Below are 21,570 nucleotides of genomic sequence, written 5' to 3' on the forward strand. Positions count from 1 at the left end.
GTCCATTCGAGGGACGACGCACTGATGAAACACCAGGATGACAGTTTATTGCTGGACCAAGATTAGAACCCAGGCTAGACAGCTTAGAGGCGAGTGTGCATACCTCCAGGCCATCATGCAAGCCAACCATATGTATGTTGACATTTTGATCTTCATTTTGCCAAATATCATTGCACCGAGTTTCAATTTGGGCTTGCAATGCAATTGGTAAATGCAAACAACAAATTGAAGATGCGGCACAAGTATGTAGACCCATACATATTTTGCACTTGCATCAAAAACTTTTCTGTGCATCCTTGAATATTGGCCTGGTGTTGGGCTAGCGGTTAGGGTGCCGGCCTAGGATCCTGGGTTCGAATCCCGGTCGATCGCTGAATTAACGCCAGGGGGGTTGACTCAGCCTGTCATCCTTCCGAGGTCGGCAAATTGAGTACCAGTTCACTGGTAATTCACTGTTTGTCGTAAAAAGGCGACAAAAAGGGTTGGCGGCAGGAAGGACATCCGGCCGTAAAACATTGCTTCAGAAAGGGGACCAAAAAACAACAACAACCACGGTCCCCGAAAAAGGCCAACCCCCGCTTGCGGGAAAAAATGGCCTCTAAAGGTGGTTTTTCTTGAATATTGGCAATGGTGAGTTGAGAACGTTCCTTAATGTGTTTGATATTCTCGACTCTGCTATTGCCAAAGAAATAAAAAATTTAAGTCAAATAAAAACTTTGAGAAGCTCTAAGTCTAAGGTATTGGGAGCCTCCCAAAAAGGAATGCTTTTCGAAGTGGAGTCGGATGACAGATGAGGCTGTAAAAGAGTCGTTTTGGAAAATGAAATATTTCACTCACTCGAGCATCTACAAATTAAAACGGAGACTAGTTTGAAGTGTCAGTCGATGACTTGTCATTTGGGGCAAATATAGGACGATGCTTGGGTCATTTCTTACTTATTGATCTGCAAAACGAACTTGCAATTCTCTTTTTTTTTCTTCTTTTTTTTCTGATATTCGAAATCGTTTTGATGATGTGAAGGCATTACACAATTTTTCCACAAATTGCATGGTTCCAAAATTATTTAAGTTGTTGAAGCCATTGTTTGTTTGCTTCTCCCATTTATTGACGTCATCTCTATATAATTCCAGCTGTGTGTGTGTGTGTGTGTGTGTGTGTGTGTGTGTGTGTGTGTGTGTGTGTGTGTGTGTGTGTGTGTGTGTGTGTGTGTGTGTGTGTGTGTGTGTGTCTGTATGCGACCGCTGTTTCTCGACAACTACCGGTCCGATATACTTGAAACTTGCCAGGTATATTGCTGGGGACCCGAGGATGTGCCTTTTCAAGGTTTGAAATTAATCGGACAAGTGGTTCCCAAGGTATGGTCACCGTACTCGCAAGCCGTTCGCTTTGGCTTTGCGAATGGACCAAACCATTTCATGTAAATAGAGGGGGGGGGGGTTCTGTGGTCGTTACTGCCACGTGGTTTCAAAGTTTTTTTTTGTTGTTGTTGTTTGCACGCATGTTTTTTTGCACGCACGTACGGACAAGCACGTACGTGCGGGCACGCCCTAGTAATAAAAACTAGAATAGCACTCTGTAGATCTCATACCTTCGACAGGCTGAACAGTGTATGTTCTGTATCCCACTAATAGGCCAGATCTGGATTCGGATCTTCACCAAAATCGAATCGATTCGTCCTTCTCACATACCCAACTTGCCCAAGTTTCATCTGAATCTGTCCATAACTTTTATGGATATATCTTGCTCGCACATAGTGACAGACAAACGGGTGAAAACGTGGTATCTGTCCTGTCTGCCTTTGAAAATATTATTATTGTTTCCTTTCAAGGAACTTCAGTTAAGGAGTCTATTAGGCCCATCAAAGCCTGCACAATGGTTGCCAACCTATGGTTGTTTGTCTGTGCTGTCTTCTCTTTAAATGCTAAGCGTCAAGTCAGGAAGCAGCACATACCTTTTTTAAAAAAATCTTTGGGATGGCTCGACCAGGGTCCAGTTTGAACCGCTAACCCCCCTTGTCACTCCTCCCCCGTAAATAAAATTTGAAATTCATTGTTGAAGATCAGGCGTCGTGGCCTTCAGCTGTTATGGTTGAAAGATGTAGTGAAACGTGATCACAAAAATTTAATGAGGCATCAATTCTAATGTGACATCTATTCCAGAAGTACCAGCAGGAGAGTTGAGCGTTGGTGAATTAGTTTATCTCTGTAAACAAATAAATACTCCATCTGTTTTGTTTTTTTCGATAAGTATCAAGTCACCGACTTGGAGTGCAATGACCCAATACAGGGTGAGATTGTTGCCATCGCTAATGCCTGATGTAATAATGTTTCACTGTTTTGCTAACCTGATGGGATTAGCCTTGGCTCCATTTGGGAAGAGGCTTTCCACCCCTTTCTGAAAGCAAGGTCACGGCCAGCCTCGGTCCCTAGCTATGATTCCCTTGCCATATTGTTTCAACTAGCCCGGCAGAAATGCAACGCATAAAATCTGCCTCTTTGGGTGCACGGTGCTCGCATTTTGACTTGAGCACCTAGCCATATCCTACTTCTATTCTAAACTGTTCTGATCCATTTTGGTACCGTCTAGGTTGCTACAAGACCATTGCACAAAGCTGTATTCTCAAGTTGTAAGTCAAAATGAGCTCATACTCTTTGCCTTCGGCCCCTTCCTTATGACCGTGCTTTTGTTCTCTCGCTCAGAGCCTACCATCTGCTTCCCATTGCTGCTCATCCATCCCCTCCTCTTACCCCCTCCCATCCAACTCCCCCCCCCCCCCCCTCCGTCCTTCAGCTTCACGGCTGCTGTACTGGCCTGCATAGGCACAGCTGGGGAACACGTGTACCCCCACAGCCGGAAGGTCTGTATAGTATGAAGTGGAAGGACGTGGGTTTGGGGATAATCGAGTCTGTGGAATAATAAGTGGGTGCTGGGATGTGGAGATGCAGATTGTGCATTTACTGATCTGGATTTGTTACTAAGAAGTTTGGAATCCATTTTGGCATAAACTTTTTAAGAGTTACATTTTATGAGTAAGCCAGCCCTTGGTGTATAATGAGACTTCTTATTATTGTTGCACAAAAATGGTTTTAAATCGGCTGCAGCATTTTTTTTGTGATTTTTAAAAATTTTCATCAACCACGGTACATGTGTTGCCAAAGTCGTGTCATTAGTTCCATCAAATTGTTGCTTCGATTCGAGTGTTGAGGCTAGCTAGCCATTGCATTGTGTTGATCCAATATGATAGGTTAGTCCTAAACTATGCCTGAAGGCTTTTATTTATTCACTTTTGAGATTATCCAGAAATGTATGATTCATTGATAATACGAGATCGGTCAGAATGGTTTCTGATACAGCCCCTCTGACCTTGAGTTTAGGTTGGGCAGGTGTCGATCACAGCCGCCTGTTCCTGTCTCAGGGTTGTGCGTCCATCTGTCAGGCTCTCAAATGTCCAAGTTTTGAGAATCACCATGAACTGTTTGAACCTAGATTTTGCAATTGTCTGATGGACAGGCCAATACTATCGAGTTTGTCCTGCTGATGCTGGTGTTTATCTTGTTGTGGTGAATAGTTGATTTGATTTGTGGGATATTTTTAAGACAGGCTTGGAAGACTGCCTTTTGGTCCAAAGACCAGGGGATTTTTGGTGGTGACTCATGCTGTGTTTGCCTGTGTAAGTTGGGCGAAGATCTCAGCAGCTGGTTTGTGTCTGAAATGTTTCATGATTATGCCATGCTAACATGTGCAGAAACGATGACCAGTGAGTGATACGACAGCAGGTGCGCTCTCTCCGTCATGGTACGCCTTGACATGGAGCTGTCAAACGCATGATCACGCTATGAAGCTAGCGCACAAAGGGAATAGTCATCGTGCTTTGCTTTTGTGGACCATTTTCTTGCTTGGATCTCGGACAGTCAAATTCCGTGTGCAGATAGACGAGATGAGATAGGTGATGGGTTTTTAATAACTTATCTCGAAGACAATCTTCCATTGTAGGTTCAACATATATGGGGGTTGGCTTTTTATCTCTGCCACCAAAGGTGGTTGGAGGTTATGTGTTTTTCCCCCCTGTCTGTTTGTGAACAAAATATCTCAAAGTTGTGGATGGATTCAGATGAAATTTGGTGGAAAGGTCGGGTGTGTGACAAGGACGAATAAATTTGATGTTGGTAGAGATATGAATCCGGATCAGATTTTTTTTTTTTAAGTGATTCTTCACCATTGAGTGATTGTGCCAAAAACGATATATAACGTGTGTGTGTGTGTGTGTGTGTGTGTATATATATATATATATATATATATATATATATATATATATATATATATGGGAGTGTACGCTGGATCAGCACGTCGCTGCGTCCTTGGACACCTCAGCACAATCTCGACACACCACTGTGTGTGCTACGGAATGAGGTGTTTTTACGGCGGCCGGAGTGCAAATCCTGCCACCAACCTCCTTGAGAGAGGACCCAGTACCCTGGTACTCATTTTGCTGACCTCGGAAGGATGACAGGCTGAGTCAACCCCACCTGGTATTAATTCAACAGCTGAACGGGATTCAAACTCATGACCTTAGGATCCCAAGCCCGCCGCCCTAACCATTAGGATATATAACATGATATTTCAAAATGTTATGGACGGATTCAGACGAAACTTGGTGAATGAGTTGGTTAGGCAAAAAGAACAAGCGATTATATTTTGGTTCAGGTCCGAATCAAGATCTGATCGATCGGTGGGATACAAAATGTAAACTTTTGAGCTTTGCGTAGGTATGCTCTACCCAGTGCCGTTCTTGTTTAAAAAAATTTTTTTTTTTTTTTTTTGCTTATGGAGGACCTTGTACGCAAATTGCATGCAACATGACTGCACCTAAGAAAGTGAATTACACGGACAATAGACAAACGTGGCTTTTAATGGGATTTGAATCTAGGATCCCAGAAAAGCTGAACTTGTTTTGAGAAAATCCTCCATAGATTTACTCTTTTGTACTACTGCTTGATCTTTGTGTACAAATCCAGAAAGGAAAACCAACCATACAAACGGAGAAACTTCAGGGAGGAGGGGTTTACCCATTCGACCACAAATATATATTCGGTTTGATATCTCTTTGAACAAATTGCTGGGTAAAGTGCATGTCGTAGTTTTTGGCAGGGCTGTTTGTAAGTGTCAACTTGTATCCATGAGTCTCTTCCTAAAATCAAGAGACAACCTCGTAAATCTGAGCCGAGTGGTGAGCGAGAGGGCCCAAGGAAGGTCGTGAGTGCAGGGTAGAACCATTTGTTTTCCATAGATCCACCATTAAAGTCAGGCCAGGAGCTCAGAGAGGAAGCAGCTGAAAGGACACAGATGCTTGTAACACGATGCCCGGGCTCCTGACAGATGTCGGGTTAGTGGAGGCAATTTCAGCTGTTAGATAGAGGGGGCAGGGGCGATTCGCACTTTGAATCTTCGTGTGAAACGTGGCTACAGGACGCTGTGGTTTGAAAAGCAGACGCCGCGTGCGGTCTGTGTGACACCGAATACAACAAGCACAAGGATCGTTGGGGAGGAGAAGGTAGTGCTGGCAACAACTGGACCGTCCGAATAATCGCAATGCATTGTGTGCCAGCGTGCGGTGCGAGGTACTTAAACATGACACCTACCGTGACCATTTATTGTTTCCTTTCTCTCCTTTTGAATGCCGAGCGGCGAGCACGCACCTTTCTCTGTACTTGAGAAAAGTTTGTTTTTATTTTTTGCTTCACAAGCCACACAGCCCTTGAGGAGTGGGGAGGAGGGGGGGGGGGAATTGTTTCACATTGGTTATCCTGAATTTCCAGTTGATGGAACGGTCACGGACCCGCTGGGCACGCGTGTGCACAATCTGATAATCTGCAACGGTAAGTTTGTCGCTTGCGTGCAGTTCTTCATTTGGGATTACATGGAATGCCCCACCATGATGATGGTCCTTAAAAGTAAATAGAAACTCGCCAAAACTTTAACGATTAATCTGTGATGCACTGGACGAAGAATTCGGCTGTTTGTTCCCCTGTAGCAATTCCCGGTTTGTCATCGAGCTGGTGGATTTTGATCTGTCGGTCGGCGTACGCTGGCTGACCCGCTTTTCCGTGTGCTGGATTTCATTAGTACGATCCGCATGGCATCTCCATGCTGGCACAGGACATGGGCAAATGCTTTTAACGTGGGACGGTTTTGCTGAAACGATGCAAGATAAATCTTCTGTACTATAAATTGTACAATTTATAGTCTTACTGTAACGTGTGTGTCATTAATTATCATTAAGATGCTTCTTCCGGCTCTTCCATGATTCTCGTTCTCATAGCCAAACCCTCCGCCTCCCTCCCCACAAAAAAATCTGTTTTTGACCTTATCTGTCTGTTTTTGGGCACTTGTGACTTCAACTGAGTGTTTGGTAACGCAACACTTCACTTCAACTTTAACCTTCCGTCGTTTTGGTTGCAAGTGCTGCACCTCGTTGCTTATTTCTGCAAGAGTAAAGGTATTTCTACATGGCAGTAATCCTGGCTTTTACTTTTTAGCCTCGCCTGTTCTTGAGGGTAATCAGTCTGTCATTGTGAGTCTGCATGCAGATCTACTTGAATAGTTTTCATTCTCAGATCTACTGGAACCTATATGGCCCAGAGAGACACTGTGTTGTTAAACGGTCTTGTTTTGAGCTTGTATTACCTTTACCTCTTGTGTACATCGTTCACTTTGATCCGACGTGCCATTCATGGTGGAAACCTGCCTGCTCAAACTGCGTGCATCGTCCCACCTCTGATGCCTTTGCCAGGGAAATCACAACAGACCGTCTGGGGAACCCGCCACCCCCCATTCTCCCCTCCTTCCCAATTTGCATGGGAGCTTTCTATCAGAAATCTCCGCCCTTTCTGGTTGTGGGGGTTTGTGGCTACTTGCTGTGATTGGTGGAGGCTCTGTGATGGGGCGGGTTATTTTTCATTTTTTCTGCACTCCCCCTAGGCCACTTTGCCCGTCATTCAGTGACTGCTCAACGGCGTGCTTCACGAGGTGTGCTCTGCTGGGCCCAGAGCCTTGTATGAACAACTGGTGAGCAGTAGAGTGTATTGAGCAGTGGAACTTGTGAAAAACATTTCAGCTGCTGTTAGTACGTGCCAAGTTTCTCACCGCTTGATTATTTATTGTGATATGCTTTGATTAAGCCGGTGAGCTTTTCTTGGACTGAAATTCCGATTTGAGGTATTCCCAGCTCCTCTGTTCTGATCAGCCAAATGTGATGCTTCATTTACATTGATCTTTATTTGAGGCCTTCTTGAGCATTTGAGCATTGATCTCCGATCTTGTTCCCCAATATCTGTGGTTGGGTTTTGTCATTGCTACATTAGAATTGCCCTCATGGATTAAGTGAACGTTGTGCTTTATCATATATGTCCACAAGTCTTTTGGCCATGCTTGGACCTTTTCAATGTTTCTTCTACAAGGTACTGTATGTACTTTCTTCTGTCGTCCCGTAAAAGCAAAAGTTAAGTTGTAATTTAGATGAAACTATAAAAAATGAGCTGCAGGTGATCTCTTTTCGACACAACAAATGATACAATCAGTATATCCACGTGCAAGACACCTGCTTCTGCAAACTCTGCACAGGATACTCAAGGTTTTGTTGCCGATCCGGTCATGCGTCCTTTCCATTTTTCTATGCGTTCTGTCGTTTTTCTCTCGAGGGAAAAACAAAGAAGCCAATTGACTCCATTTTGGTGTACTTGTAAGGGACTGCAGACCACCTTGGTTACAAATATATGTGCTGCAATGTATTTTTTCCCATAGTTTTATGTTTTGTTCGAGACTTTCGAAGAATAGATAATGTTAACTTGCAATTTTGTGGCAGTTTAGCAGCATGCAATGGTATTAGTATATAGTTTAGCAAATTAGCAAATGGTATATAGTTTGATTGGAAAACTGTGTGTGTGTGTGTGTGTGTGTGTGTGTGTGTGTGTGTGTGTGTGTGTGTGTGTGTGTGTGTGTGTGTGTGTGTGTGTGTGTGTGTGTGTGTGTGTGTGTGTGTGTGTGTGTGTGTGTACGTACACACACACAGTCGTGGCCAAAAATATTGGCACCCTTGCACTTTTTTCACATAACTCAGTTTTCTCGAAAAAGTTGAAATTGACAAAAGTATTTGGTCTCCACAATTCTTTATTTCACTGTTAATATTACAGAACCTTTGTTTTTGATTCAGAATGTAATATATCCTTTCAAATCAGAAAATAACAAAATGGCATAAAAAAAAAAATTGAAACCCTGGACTTAATATTTGGTAGCGCAGCCTTTGGACCAAATAACTGCAGTTAAGCACTTCCTATAGCCACGAATGAGCTTCCGACACCTCTCTACTGGCAGTTTGGCCCACTCTTCTTGTGCAAACTGCTCCAGTTCTCCGAGATTTGAAGGGTGACTTCTCCCAACTGCTGTTTTCAGATCTCCCCACAGGAGTTCAATGGGATTTAGATCTGGACTCATTGCTGGCCACTTCAGAACAGTCCAGGGTTTTGTCTTGAACCATTCCTGGGTGCTTTTTGAAGTGTGATTGGAGTCATTGTCCTGCTGCAAGACCCATGACCTTCGACGGAGGCCCAGCTTTCTGACACTGGGTTGAACATTGCGCTCCAAAATGCTTTTGTAAACTCCTGATTTAGTGATGCCATGCACACATTCAAGGCACCCAGTGCCAGAGGCAGCACAGCAACCCCAAAACATCACTGAACCCCATGTTTGCCTTGAGCAGTGGGAAGGTGGTGTTTTCTTTGAAGGCTTCATTTTGTTTTCTGTAAACGAAGAGATGATGTACTTTACCAAAAAGCTCTAATTTGGTTCATCTGTCCACAGGACATTCTCCCAGAAGGATTTTGGCTTGTTCAGGTGTGTTTTGGCAAACCCCAGTCGGGCTTTCTTATGTCTCTCTCAGCGGTGGGGTCCTCCTGGGTCTCCTACCATAGAACCCCCTTCCATTGTCCCCCGTCGCACCGCGGAGCGAAAGGGGGACTATGGTTTTCCCCTCCGTCCGTGCGTGCGTGCGTAAGCGAAGGACCGAATTCCAATTTGGTGTGTGGGTGCAACTAGGCATATGGAAGAACCCTATTGAAAATTAGGTCGCCGCGTCAAAATCCAAGATCGCTGCCGCCATGTTTGTCTGATCCTTGTGAGCTGAATATCTTGAAAAATAAATGAACTACTAACTTCTAATCTGGTGTGTGGGTGTATCTAGGCATAAGGAAGAACGCTATTGAAAATTGGTCGCCACGTCAAAATCCAAGATGGCCGCCACCATATATATGTCTGAACCTTGTGAGCAAAATATCTTGAAAAATAAGCGAACTACTAACTTCTAATCTGGTGTGTGGGTGTATCTACGCATAAGGAAGAACGCTATTGAAAATTGGGTAGCCACGTCAAAATCCAAGATGGCCGCCTTGCGTCTTCCACTTTGTCAACTCACATCACTTCACCGACGGGGGACCTAGGCGTAACGCTTGAGTTGGCGAAGGATGATGCGGGTTGAAACTGTCGTACCTTCTGAAGGTCAGCTTGAATCTGTTTGGCAGTTGATCGAGGTGCTTTCTCCACCATTCAAACAATCCTTCGCTGTAGCCTTCGATCAAGTATTCTCTTGCGGCACGTTACAGGGAGGTTGGCTACAGTACCATGGGCCTTAAACTTCCTGATAAAATTGCGTACGGTGGATACAGGAACATCAAGGTCTCTGGAGATGGACTTGAGATTGTCCATGCTTGGCTACAATCTTGTGTCTGACCACCTTAGACAATTCTCTGGTTTTCTTTCTTTTCTCCATGCTCATTGCTGTACACACAGTGACACAAAACAGCAGAATGACTCCTTTTCTCTATTCAAACTGGTTGAATGAGTGATTTGTATATTGCAGGCACCTGAAACTCACCATAGGTGAGTTCAATTCGAAAGTAAAGGAGAATCACCTGCTTGAAATCTAATTATTTCTCACAACTTCTAAAAGGTGCCAATAATATTTACCATGTCATTTTCGGACTTCTGTGTGGAATAAGCTAAGATCTCGTAATTGTTTTCAGCTTTTTTTTGTTTTGTTCCACTGCAAACCAAAGAAATACATTTGTGGATACCAAAATATTTTAAAATTTCAACAATTTTCTGGAAGAAATGGCGCATCATTTGAAAAAAGTGCAAGGGTGCCAATATTTGTGTGTATTTTTCTATATATATATATATATATATATATATATATATATATATATATATATATTATATTTTGTGGGCTTGCAAGACAAGATGGCCAAGAGCTATGCACAATTCTGTCAAAGGCCTAAGCTGTCTAGCCTGGGTTCGAATCTCAGACCCAGCTATAAACTCTCATCCCGGTGTTTCACCGGCAGGGTGATTCATCGTGTGTTCTGTCCCTCGGACTGACATTAAACTGGGCATCCTGTCTGCTGGCATTAGTTAGTGGCCGTTAAAGATCCCTTGGTGTCTTTTGCAAAAGAGTAGGCAATCTATCGCTGGCACTGTGGACAAATTATAAATTCTTTCCCACACTTCCCGTGTTGGAGTGGCATCCCATCCGGGATTGTAACGGTAGCTATAGAAACTGCTTCAGGAGAACCGATGCTCTGCTCTGTGTGGAGCATGGTACATTATCGGATCTGTTCTATATTTTGTGGATTGAGAGCAGTATTCCGATTGTGATCAATTGGTGGTGGTTATAAACCAAGATCATTGTATGGTGTTGTTGTTGGACCGAATGAAGCGGCATGAATGCCAATTTGGTCCCTTTTGTTCAGTGAATGGAGACAGTGAAACTCATGACATTGCTAAGTTATACGCTAACTTGTTCCCTGCAGAGTTATCTGAATATCGGCCTGTGTAGCATCAAAGCCCCATTGTGAGGATCCTGGCAGCTTCTTGTTTTGTACAATACCATCCTTGTACACTATGTAGCTTGCCGGCAGGCAGTGAGACTTCCCGGAAGCGTATTCTACTGAGTGCCCTTTCTAGCAGCTTGGCAATGTGATGACATCTTTGATTGACCTGTGCAGCATCTAAAAGTTTAAGTGATTCATTTATAGGCACTCAACTTGAGACCTCATGACGCTTCACTTGTTTGTTCCATTTGCGCTTTGGCTGTGTCTCATGCTTTTTTTGTGTTACCTCTGATATCTGATATCCCACATGGTAGAAGGGTATTCTTGTACCTTTTAGTGTCGGTGGATTTATTGATTAAGACCATGGCAGGCTTTAAATTTAAAGGCCAAAAGTAATTGCTGGCTGACTTTTATTTTTAATCATTCAACTTATTTTTGATGCAAATTTTGACATTTTGTGCAACCATAACCCACATTACTAAAAGATGTATAAAAGTTATGGAGCACAAGATTACATCACCTAATGAAATCGAGACCTCTTGATGTTTTTTTTTGTTTGTTTGTTTTTTTGTATACAGAGTCGAGGCCAAACAAATCAAACAAACAAGCAAGCAAACAAAGTATATAAAAAGGGGAGCGGTCGACAAGAAGGGGAGGAAGCACACAAACACAACATTTGAGAGCAGGGACATCGGGGGATGTGTGGGAGGGAGAGGGCCTGGGGGGAGGCAGGATAGGTATAAAACGCAAGGACACCAAGGACTTCCAGGAAAGACGTCGGCACCTCAAAGTGGATTTGGGGTGAAATTAGCGGGGGTAGAAAAGATCAAGGTTTTGGATTGGGGAAGATAAGAGATGGTGGTGAACAGCCGTTTTAAAGACCTGGAGGGTGGAGTGGGATTGAAGAGAGTGAGGGAGTTTGTTCCAGAGGCGGGAGAAAAGAGGAATGAAGGAGTGAAGGTGTGCAGAGAGTCTTGATTTTGGCAGTTTAACCATAAGAGGGTTGCAGGCAGATCTTGTGCGACCTGTAGGAATATTTGGGGGACAGAGCCCAGAGAGAGCTGGGGGAGCAAGGCCGGAGAGGAGTCGGTAGAAGACGGAAAGACCACCAACCTGCCTGCGGTGAGTAAGTGAAAGGCCCTCGGAGATAGAGATAGAGGTCTAGAGGTGTATGGATGGGCGATCAATTTTTGCAGGGAGATAATGGGGTCTGTCTCCGATGTATGATTAGTATTAATTCAGGCGTTCTACTCCAAGAATCTAGCATTAACATTAGCATTGGGCAGCTTAACAAATAGCCAGGTGCAAAACAATTAAAAGTTGACAAAATGACATATCCTGCAAAGAAAGCAGAAATGCATCTTTGTATTTTTTTTTACCTGCGCCGCCGAAGGTTTGCACACCTGTTTGTCTGTCTCAAAAATACCTCAAAAGTTGATGAAGGTTTCGGACGCGACTTGGTGGACAGATTAGGTGTGTGACAAGGGTGAAATGATTCGATTTTGGTGACGATCCGGATCAATATGCTAGAAATTTTAAAGTGAATCTTCACCTTTGAGAGATTGAGCCAAAAATGATATCAATAATATATAATAGCACGATCTGAGTAAAATCGCTGCCGATTGGAGTAAAATCAACACAATACCGCCATTAACATTACCATCATGGCTCACCATTGGTCGGTTGACCCTCAGATCTGATTGGCTGCTGTGCATGCAACTCTGAAAACGCTGCTTTGTGATTGGTCATCCAGCATAGCCCACCCCGTCATTGGTATTTATATGGGAGGAAACGCAAGGTTTTTTTTTTTTTTTCTTTGTTTTTTAACTCCTGAGGAAAGTCAACGGATTCACGTACCACTTGTTGCTGATCGAAACGTCAAGAGAAACAAAATTTTATTTTATTTGTTCGTTTGTAAGAGGTTGGAGAACCCATTATGAATCGTAATTATACTCCCATCCACAAATCTTCACTTCATATCCATGTATTCAAACTAAAAACTAACAATGTTTGTGCAATGTCCTGTTGGTGGTTTGGTGCACTTGAACCCAAATCAGGTGTGGACTTCTGAGATGCAGAAACTGGGGCCTGAGCATTCCCAGCTGGTGGGGGATCTGTTTCACTTGGCACAAACGATTTTCAAAATGACAGACTTGTTTATCTTTCACTTTTAATTCATTTTCATTTCCATTTCTAATATTCTGGAACAGACTGTTGCAATTGAGCTCCTGGCATGCTTGTGCTTGCACTAGCATTCTTTTAGAACCATCCAGACCGCTTTTAAATGGTCAGAGTACTGAAACTGCTCACTTTTGAAGGTCACGCGCATTTTGTACAACCCTTAACCAGAAAAGATTATGTGAACGTCTTCAATCCTGTTTTTGCTATCCCTGGATCTGCTTCTGATTGGTTTAACTTTTATCCGCCATATCGTGCACCTACTCCAAACATTGCTGCTTATTTATCAGACCCATTTGATCCATCGGTCATTGTTCCCCAAGCATCTGTGTCACTGTCCGCTCTTGTTTACTCTCTTGATCGGCATCCATCTGATAACATTTTACAGAAATCAATTGCAGCTTTCACTGTGATGCTTGATGGTACCCAGAATGCTACCTGTCCATTAAACCCTGATGATCGCCCCCTATTCTCCACCTTTGAATGCCCATCTCTCAAATTCAAATATGGACGTCCATTGACGTTCTCAAACTCATTGATGCTAATAGGAAGACTTTTGGCAACCGAGCATTTTTTTTTTATGCCTCCACCGACGAAGTCGCCGGAGTCATTATGTTTTCAGGTTGTCCGTCCGCCCGTCATGAGTTTTCGTTGCCGTGATAACTTGAGAACAGCTAAAGGGATCTTAGTCAAACTTGGTGCAGGTATGTATAATGAGGTGAAGATGAACCGATTCGATTTTGGGGTCACACGGTCAAAGGTCAGAGGTCATGTTAGGTAAAAATACTGTTACCACAATAATTTGTGAACCAGTGTTGGGATTCTGACCAAATTTGGTACACTTGTGTAGAATGATGTCAAGATGAACTGATTAGTTTTTGGGATCAAAGGTCAAAGTCCGTAATAGGTCTAACTTGAGAATGGCTGAAGAGATCTAATTCAAACTTCTTACAGGTTTGTATAATGTTGTAAAGATTAAGTGATTATAATTTTGGGTCAAGAGGTAAAAGTCTGGAAAAGGTCTATAACTTGAGAACAGCTGAAGTGATTTCATTCAAACATAGTACAGGTATGTATAATGATATACAGATTAAGTGTTTAGATTTTAGGGTCAAAGGTCGAATCTGTAATAGATCTGTAGCTTGTGAACTGCTGAAGGGATTTAATTTTAAACTTGGTACAGGTATTATAATGATGTAAACATGAACTCGTTAAATTTTGGGGTCAATAGGTCAGAGGTCATGGCAGGTAAAAATGTGCTAACGTGGGCACAGCTGAATGGATTTAAATTAAACTTGACACAACAACAACAAACAACATGCATTTTAAAGGCCATTTTCCCGACTAGAGCGGGGGTCCCCATGACAATCTTCTCCATTTTGCCCTATTTTCTGCATCTCTCCTTGTTAACCCCCTTGCCCGCATTTCTTCTTCCACCATCTTTAGCCAAGTCTTTCTCGGTCTCCCCGTCCTCTACTTCCTTCTACATTCATTTCCATCACTCTTCTCAACCAGTCACTTTCATCCTTCCTCAACACATGACCAAACCATCTCAACCTGTTCCTCTTCACAGCATCAATCACAGGCTCTATTCCCATCATCTTTCGCAATTCATCATTTGTCTTCCTCTCTCTCAACGATACTCCGCACATCCGTCGAACCATTCGCATTTCCACCCTTTCCAACCTTCGTTGCTGCTCTACGTTCATTACCCATGTCTCGCTCCCATAAATCATAACACTTCTCACACATGCAGCATACACCTTTCCCTTCAGCTTCAACGACACTCCTCTCATCATCAGCACGCCACTCAGTTCCCGAAACTTCTTCCATGCACATCTCACTCTAGCAACCGTTGCCGAGTCTGATCCACCTTCTCCATTCAGCATGTCTCCGAGGTAGCAAAATGTTTTCACACCTTCCAGCTTCACGCCGTCTCCAAGATCCAACTCAACATTTCCTCCATCTGCAGCTCCCTCTGTGCACACCTTACATTTGAATGTAGCTGCCACACTGGTTAATGACCCTCTCAGACCACGACATTTTTGATGAACCCACTCAGCGCACATTGTACATTGAATGGAGTTCACTCCGACACCCTTCCTACACACAGCACAGGGCCACTTCCCAGTTCTTTCCACCTCACCACATGCTTTACCACTTGCCATCACCTTCGTCTTTCCGATATTCACCTTCAGACCTTTTGTCTCCATACATTCCTTCCACTTGTTCATCTTTTCCTTCAGTCCATCCATACTTTCCGCAATCAACACCAGATCATCTGCATACAACAACTCCCACGGTAAACCCTTCTTTACGTTCTGAGCCAGCACCTCCATCACAGCTACAAATAGTAGTGGACTTAGTACCGACCCCTGATGCACTCCCACCTTCACCTCAAACTCACCACTGTTCCCGTCCTTCATCCTTACAGCTGTGCGCGCTCTTTTGTACATTGCCATCACTACTCTGATCAACCATTCCTCCACTCCTAACTTCCTCAATGCCCATGTCAATACTTTGCGTGGAACCCTGTCAAATGCTTTCTCCAGATCAACAAACCCAAGAAACAACTTCTTCCTCTTCTCCATGTACTTCTCCTGCAACTGCCTCACAATGAAAAGTGCGTCTGTCGTTCCTCTTCCTGGCACAAATCCAAACTGCATTTTGTCGATCTTCACTTTCTTCCTTATCCTCCTCTCCAACACCCTTTCCAATACCTTCATTCCATGCTCAAATAACTTTATCGCTCGGTACGAGCCACACTCCAGAGGGTCACCTTTCCCCTTGTATAGAGGGACGAGGGTACGCACTACGCAGTTTCCAATCCACTGGAATGCGGCCTTCTTTCACCACCAGATTACAGATCTCTGTCATTCTCTTCACACCCCAACTTCCTGCTGCCTTCAACATATCTCCCACAACTCCCTTCGGTCCTCCCGCTTTTCTACCCTTCATTGCTTTTATCGCTTCCTCAACTTCCTTCTCAGTTATCTTCTCTGCCGGTCCTAAAACTGGGTTACTCTCTATGTTGCCTTCCCATTCATTCTCTGTATTCAACAGCATTTCCATATATCTTTTCCATCTTCCTTTAATTCCAGCTGGGTCGACAACGATTTGTCCCACTTCATCCTTCAAGCAACTCACCCCCATCACATCACACCTCTCTTTCGCTATCTGCTTTGCAATCCTGAATACTGCTTTCTGACCCTCTTCTGAATCCAAGCGTTCTCCGAACATTTTCCTACATGCCTCCTGCGCCTTTGCTACCTATTTCTTTGCAGCCTTCCTGGCTGCCTTAGTCACATGAAAAAGTAAGTACACCCCATGTAAAGATTTGACTTTTTCAACATATTTCAACATACAGCTATTTGATCTTCATTTCAACAATATTGACAGATAAAGGTGATATAATATAACAAATATTATGAAACATTTACATTTTGTAGTCCATTGTATAATTTAAATAAACATAAATGCAAATTTCGCGTGTGGAAAAAGTAAGTACACCCTTGGCTCTAATAGGTGGTATTGCCCCTTTTGGCAGAAACAACCGCAAGTAGGCGTTTCTTATAACTGTCTATCAGTCTGTGACATCGACTGGGAGAAATTTTTGCCCACTCCTCCATGCAGAATTATTTCAGCTGTGCGATGTTTGAGGGGTTTCTTGCATGCACAGCTCGTTTCAAATCCCCCCACAACACCTCGATGGGATTTAGATCCGAGCTTTGACTTGGCCATTCCAGAACCCTCCATTTATTTCTTTTCAGCCATTCCTTGGTGGATTTACTGGTATATTTAGGGTCATTGTCATGTTGCAAGGTCCACCTTCGGTTGAGCTTCAACTCTCCGACAGATGGCCTCACATTATCCTCAAGCACCCTCTGGTAACAATGAAGAATTCATAGTGGTTTCTATGATGGTGAGCTGCCCAGGCCCTGATGCAGCAAAGCTGCCCCAAACCATAATATTTCCACCACCATGCTTTACAGTTGGTATCAGGTTCTTGTGGTCAAATGCTGTCTTTGGTTTTTGCCAAACATGTCTTCTGGTACTGTGGCCAAATAGCTCTACCTTTGACTCATCTGTCCAGAGCACATTGTTCCAGAAGTGCTGGTCTTTGCCGAGGTGTTCATTGGCAAACTTTAGTCTTGCACTGATGTTCTTTCTGGACAGCAAAGGGTTCCTCCTGGCACACCTCCATTGTAGATCAAATTTGTGCAGCCTCTTTCTAATGGTAGACTCGTGCACTTTGACATCACAGTGGCAAGAGCTACCTGTAGGTCCCGTGATCACATTCTGGAGTTCTTAGATACTTCTTTCAGCATCTTGCGGTCTGCTCTCGGGCTGAACCTGCTGGGGCGGCCTGGCCTGAACAAGTTGGCAGGCGTTTGGAATCTTCTCCACTTGTAGATGATCTTCCGGACAGTCGAATGATTGATTTTAAATTGTTTGGAGATCTTTTAAATCCCTTCCCAGACTCGTAGGCATCTATAACCTTCTTTCTGAGGTCATCAGAGAGCTCTTTTGATCTCGGCATGGTGATGCCGCACACTTCAACAACAAATAGCAAACCAAACTAAATGTTTGAGGTTTAAATAAGACAGGTTCCTCCAAGATCCTCTCGAACGATGTTCTAATCATTTGCACATAAGCTGGTGCACCCGATTCTAATTTTAGGTATTTGAAGTAGTGATAAATGTAGGGGTGTACTTACTTTTTCCACATGCGAAATTTGCATTTATGTTTATTTAAATGATACAATGGACTACAAAATGTAAATGTTTCATGATATTTGTTGTATTATATCACCTTTAGCTGTCAATATTGTTGAAATGAAGATCAAATAGCTGTATGTTGAAATATTTTGAAAAAGTAAAAACTTTACATGGGGTGTACTTACTTTTTCACGTGACTGCATAACTTTCATGCTCTGCTGTTTCTGCTCCCGTACCCTTCGCCTTCTGCCACTCCTTGAACTTCTTCCTCTTCTCGTCAATCCTCTTTCCAAATTCATCATCCCACCACCATGTTTCCGAGTGCCTCGGTGGTCCTTTTGTCCATCCACATACCTCACCAAAGGCTCCCAACAGACTAGCTTTCATTGACATCCAACCACTTTCAAGCTCAACCACATCATCCTCGACCCTACTCAGCCTCTCTTTTAATGCCTCCCTTACTGTCACCTCTTTCAACCTCCACACCTTCATTCTCGGTTGGTACTTCACCCGCCGAGCTCTCCTCGCACCTTTCACCCTTATGTCGCAGACAACCAAGTGGTGCTGTGAAACAGCCTCCTCCCCCGGGATCACCTTTGTGTCTCGGAGGTGCCCCCTATCTCGCCTACGCACCATCAGGTCATCAACGGTTGTCGTCGACCCACCTGACGTGTATGTAACAAGCTTATTATCCCCTTTCTGGAACTGAGTATTACAAATCAACAAACAGCTCCATCAGCAAACTCCAAAATCCTTTCACTTTCTCCATTTCTCACACCATATCCGTAACCCCCATGAACTCCCTCAAAACCGTCCATACTCCTTCCCACATGCCCATTTAGGTCTCCTCCTACCACAACAACTTCCTCATCTTTCACGTTTTTCATCAGCTTCTCTATCGCACACCAGAACTTGTCCTTCTCTTCATCGCTCCGACCAACCTGCGGAGCATATGATGACGTTCACCAAGAGCTTTCCAATCATCATTTTCACCATCATCAACCTATCACTCACTCTAGTCACACTCACCACACTGTCTACAAACTCCTCAGAAAACAGGACACCAACACCATTCACGCCCTCCAGGCACCCTTGCCACATAAATTTGTATTTCTGTCCCTGCCTACCCTTCACCATTCTCACACCACTTCCCTTCCATCTCGTCTCTTGCACACAACATATGTCCACTCTTCTTCTGACCAGTACTTCCACCACTTCTCCTGATCTCCCTGTCATTGTCCCTACATTCCATGTCCCAAACCTCAGAAACCGATCTCCACTTCGGGCTGTACCCTGCCCATATGTAGTTGTAATTGTCATGGTTCTCTTTTTGAGGCAATGTTTTCATGTCCGGATGCCCTTCCTGACGCCCAACCCTCTTAGTCGTCTCTTACGACACGCAGAGATACGGTGTACCTATTCTAAATCCAGGGTCTACACTGGGAAACGTTTAAAACATGGAAATTCTGGGGGTGGGGGGAGGGCTTTGTCAGCATCACGGCTGCGGTATAAACATATTTAAATAATATTTAAACAAAACCATGAAAAACAATCTGGGAAAAGTCTCTAAGTGAGGACGTGGATTTGAGAAAGCAGGAGCAGAGGTAGAAGAAAAACGAGATATAGGTGGCGGGGCACAGGTCGAGACGAGGAGGAGAGTGAACACGCATGTGTCCGGGAGGAGAGAAAGAATTAATATAGAATTTTTTTTGTTTGTTTATTTGTTTGTTCTGTTTTCAAAACGCTGGACAAAGGGTAAGATGTTCGTGAGAGTTAGGGGGGAGAAAAGAAAATCAAAGAAACAAGCAAATACTATGAAGGAAAGAACCCATATTCACAAAACACTGACGGGGGGAAGGGAGCCCGGAGAGACCAGGCCGCGCACGAGGCGCGAACAAAAAAACGACTAATTACACACAAATTTGCAACAACTACAAAACCAAAACCAAATAGAAACACACAATAACACATACACAACAAAATACCCAGCGGAAATTTGACAGACACGAACGGGAAAACACTCAAACTTTGATGCCGTGGAGAGATCGAAGCAAGCCTCGTCGCTCGAGGGACCGGAAGTCTTGCGTCAAACTTGATACAAGTATGATAATCTAATAATGTGGGCGCAGGCATATCGGTTGACGTCGTGATATCAGAGTTCCGTTCTAGTTCATACATGTTCTTCAGCTGTGGTACCCACTGCCTTTTCATATCTGCACAGACAGCCTCATCAATGCTCCCTCCCTCTTAAATCTCTCCTAAAATTTTCATCTTTTAACATTTGTTTTTCCTTCCTTTCTTGCCTCTTCCTTCTTTGCAAAGCTCTTTTAAGATCCTACTTTCAAATTAACAGCGCTTCTTATTTAATAGACACAATTATTCCCATGTTTTTGTGGGGTTGGTCTGGGAACTTGGCCCGGATCTTTCACGAACCGGCTGGCCAGGTCTGACATTCGACTAAAGTTGGGGCAGGAATTTGCAATTTGTTCATAATACCGGTGAGTGCTCACCCATTCTTCACGAAGGGCAATGTGGGATCTTTAACATCCACCAACTAATCCTGGCAGACGGGATGCCCGTTTAACGTCCATCTGAGGGACAGCACACACAATGATGAATCATCCTGCTTGTGGAACACCAAGATGACAGTTGAAAGCTGGGTCAAGCTTCAACCCCAGGCTAGACGGCTTGGAGGTGAGCTTGCATACCTCCAGGCCACACTGCCAGCCCGACATGAGAAGTGCTATTATGAGAATTCTATTAATTGAATTGATTTTCATTGCAGAAAATGTACAGAAGTGTACAATGACCGTTTGAGCGGTATTTCGAATTTATTTCTCATTTTCGAACCAACTATTCAAGTAAACTTGTTAAACCTTCAAGCTGAAATTGCACCTGCATTCTGCAGATCTACACCCGGTCTTTTGAGTTGTGTGCCATTTCTTCATTGTGTGATTATAGGGAAAAGCTATAATATAATAAAAGTACAACTGTGATGATCAACCAAACAACAATGTTCATTGTGGTTCTGTTTTGGAGTGAATGAGCAAAATTAGTGGTTGCATTCCTGAAGGTCTCTACTGGGGTCCTCAGGAGGCATTCATGGAAATATCAGTACAAATACTGGTCCATTGTGATGGGTGGTGATTGAGATTTCCACTAGAGCTGTCCAGCTCTGTTATCCATTTGTTTCTTCTTCTGCCGGGCCTGGAGCCCAGAGACTCGATGTCCCCGGCATATGATGACGATGCTCTTGCTGTTTACAGACTGCTCTTGTGCCATCTTTGTGCTCTCCTGAACTTTCTAACACAACCAACTGTAATAACAATTTATTGCACTGTATCGGACAGACTTCCAACTTGGGGAAGGAAGTGAGGGAGGCGTTCCTCTACCAGTTATTATTCTTATTATATCAGTCTGGTTTTTTTTTTTTGTTCCCAGATGCCTTTGTGAAACGGACCAGGCACTTTGGGGAGGTTACTGCGTCCAGTGCTGCCCTCCATTCCATCTACCATGACGGCTGTACCTCATGCTGTGACCTTGCATGCGATCACAACCGAGTCACCGATTCCAACCGAGGGCCCTGATCCTTGCACCGTGGAGATCGAGCGGACGTACGATGCTCTGCCTTCGGCTATTGCAGCCGTATGCTGCCTTTTTGGCATCGTGTACTGCTTCTTTGGTGAGCACAAAGTATCCTCATGGCTGTCTTTTGCCAAAGTTTGTCTTGTTTTTCCATTGCTCCTTTATGACAGAGATAGATAAAATAAATAAATAAGCACCCCAGGCTTAGG

The 21,570-nt window shown here is 43.7% G+C and overlaps 1 protein-coding gene across 4 annotated transcripts in view; it reads left to right on the plus strand.

Moving 5' to 3' along the window:
- Nucleotides 1-21,570, plus strand: part of LOC137431283 (transmembrane protein 198) — an 83,900-nt gene that overhangs the window by 46,336 nt on the left and 15,994 nt on the right. For 3 of the 4 annotated variants that reach the window (XM_068122438.2, XM_068122439.2, XM_068122442.2), the window contains one exon: nt 21,218-21,458. In XM_068122438.2, coding sequence (XP_067978539.1) covers nt 21,290-21,458 — 169 coding nt within the window. In that variant the 5' untranslated portion in view covers nt 21,218-21,289. Of the gene's footprint in view, nt 1-6,978; nt 7,066-21,217; nt 21,459-21,570 lie in introns of all 4 variants that reach the window. The other variant, XM_068122440.2, reaches the window with a different exon arrangement.

This window comes from Myxine glutinosa, chromosome 7 (genome assembly GCF_964187855.1).
Source record: "Myxine glutinosa chromosome 7, kmMyxGlut1.1, whole genome shotgun sequence".
Lineage (NCBI taxonomy): Eukaryota > Metazoa > Chordata > Myxini > Myxiniformes > Myxinidae > Myxine > Myxine glutinosa.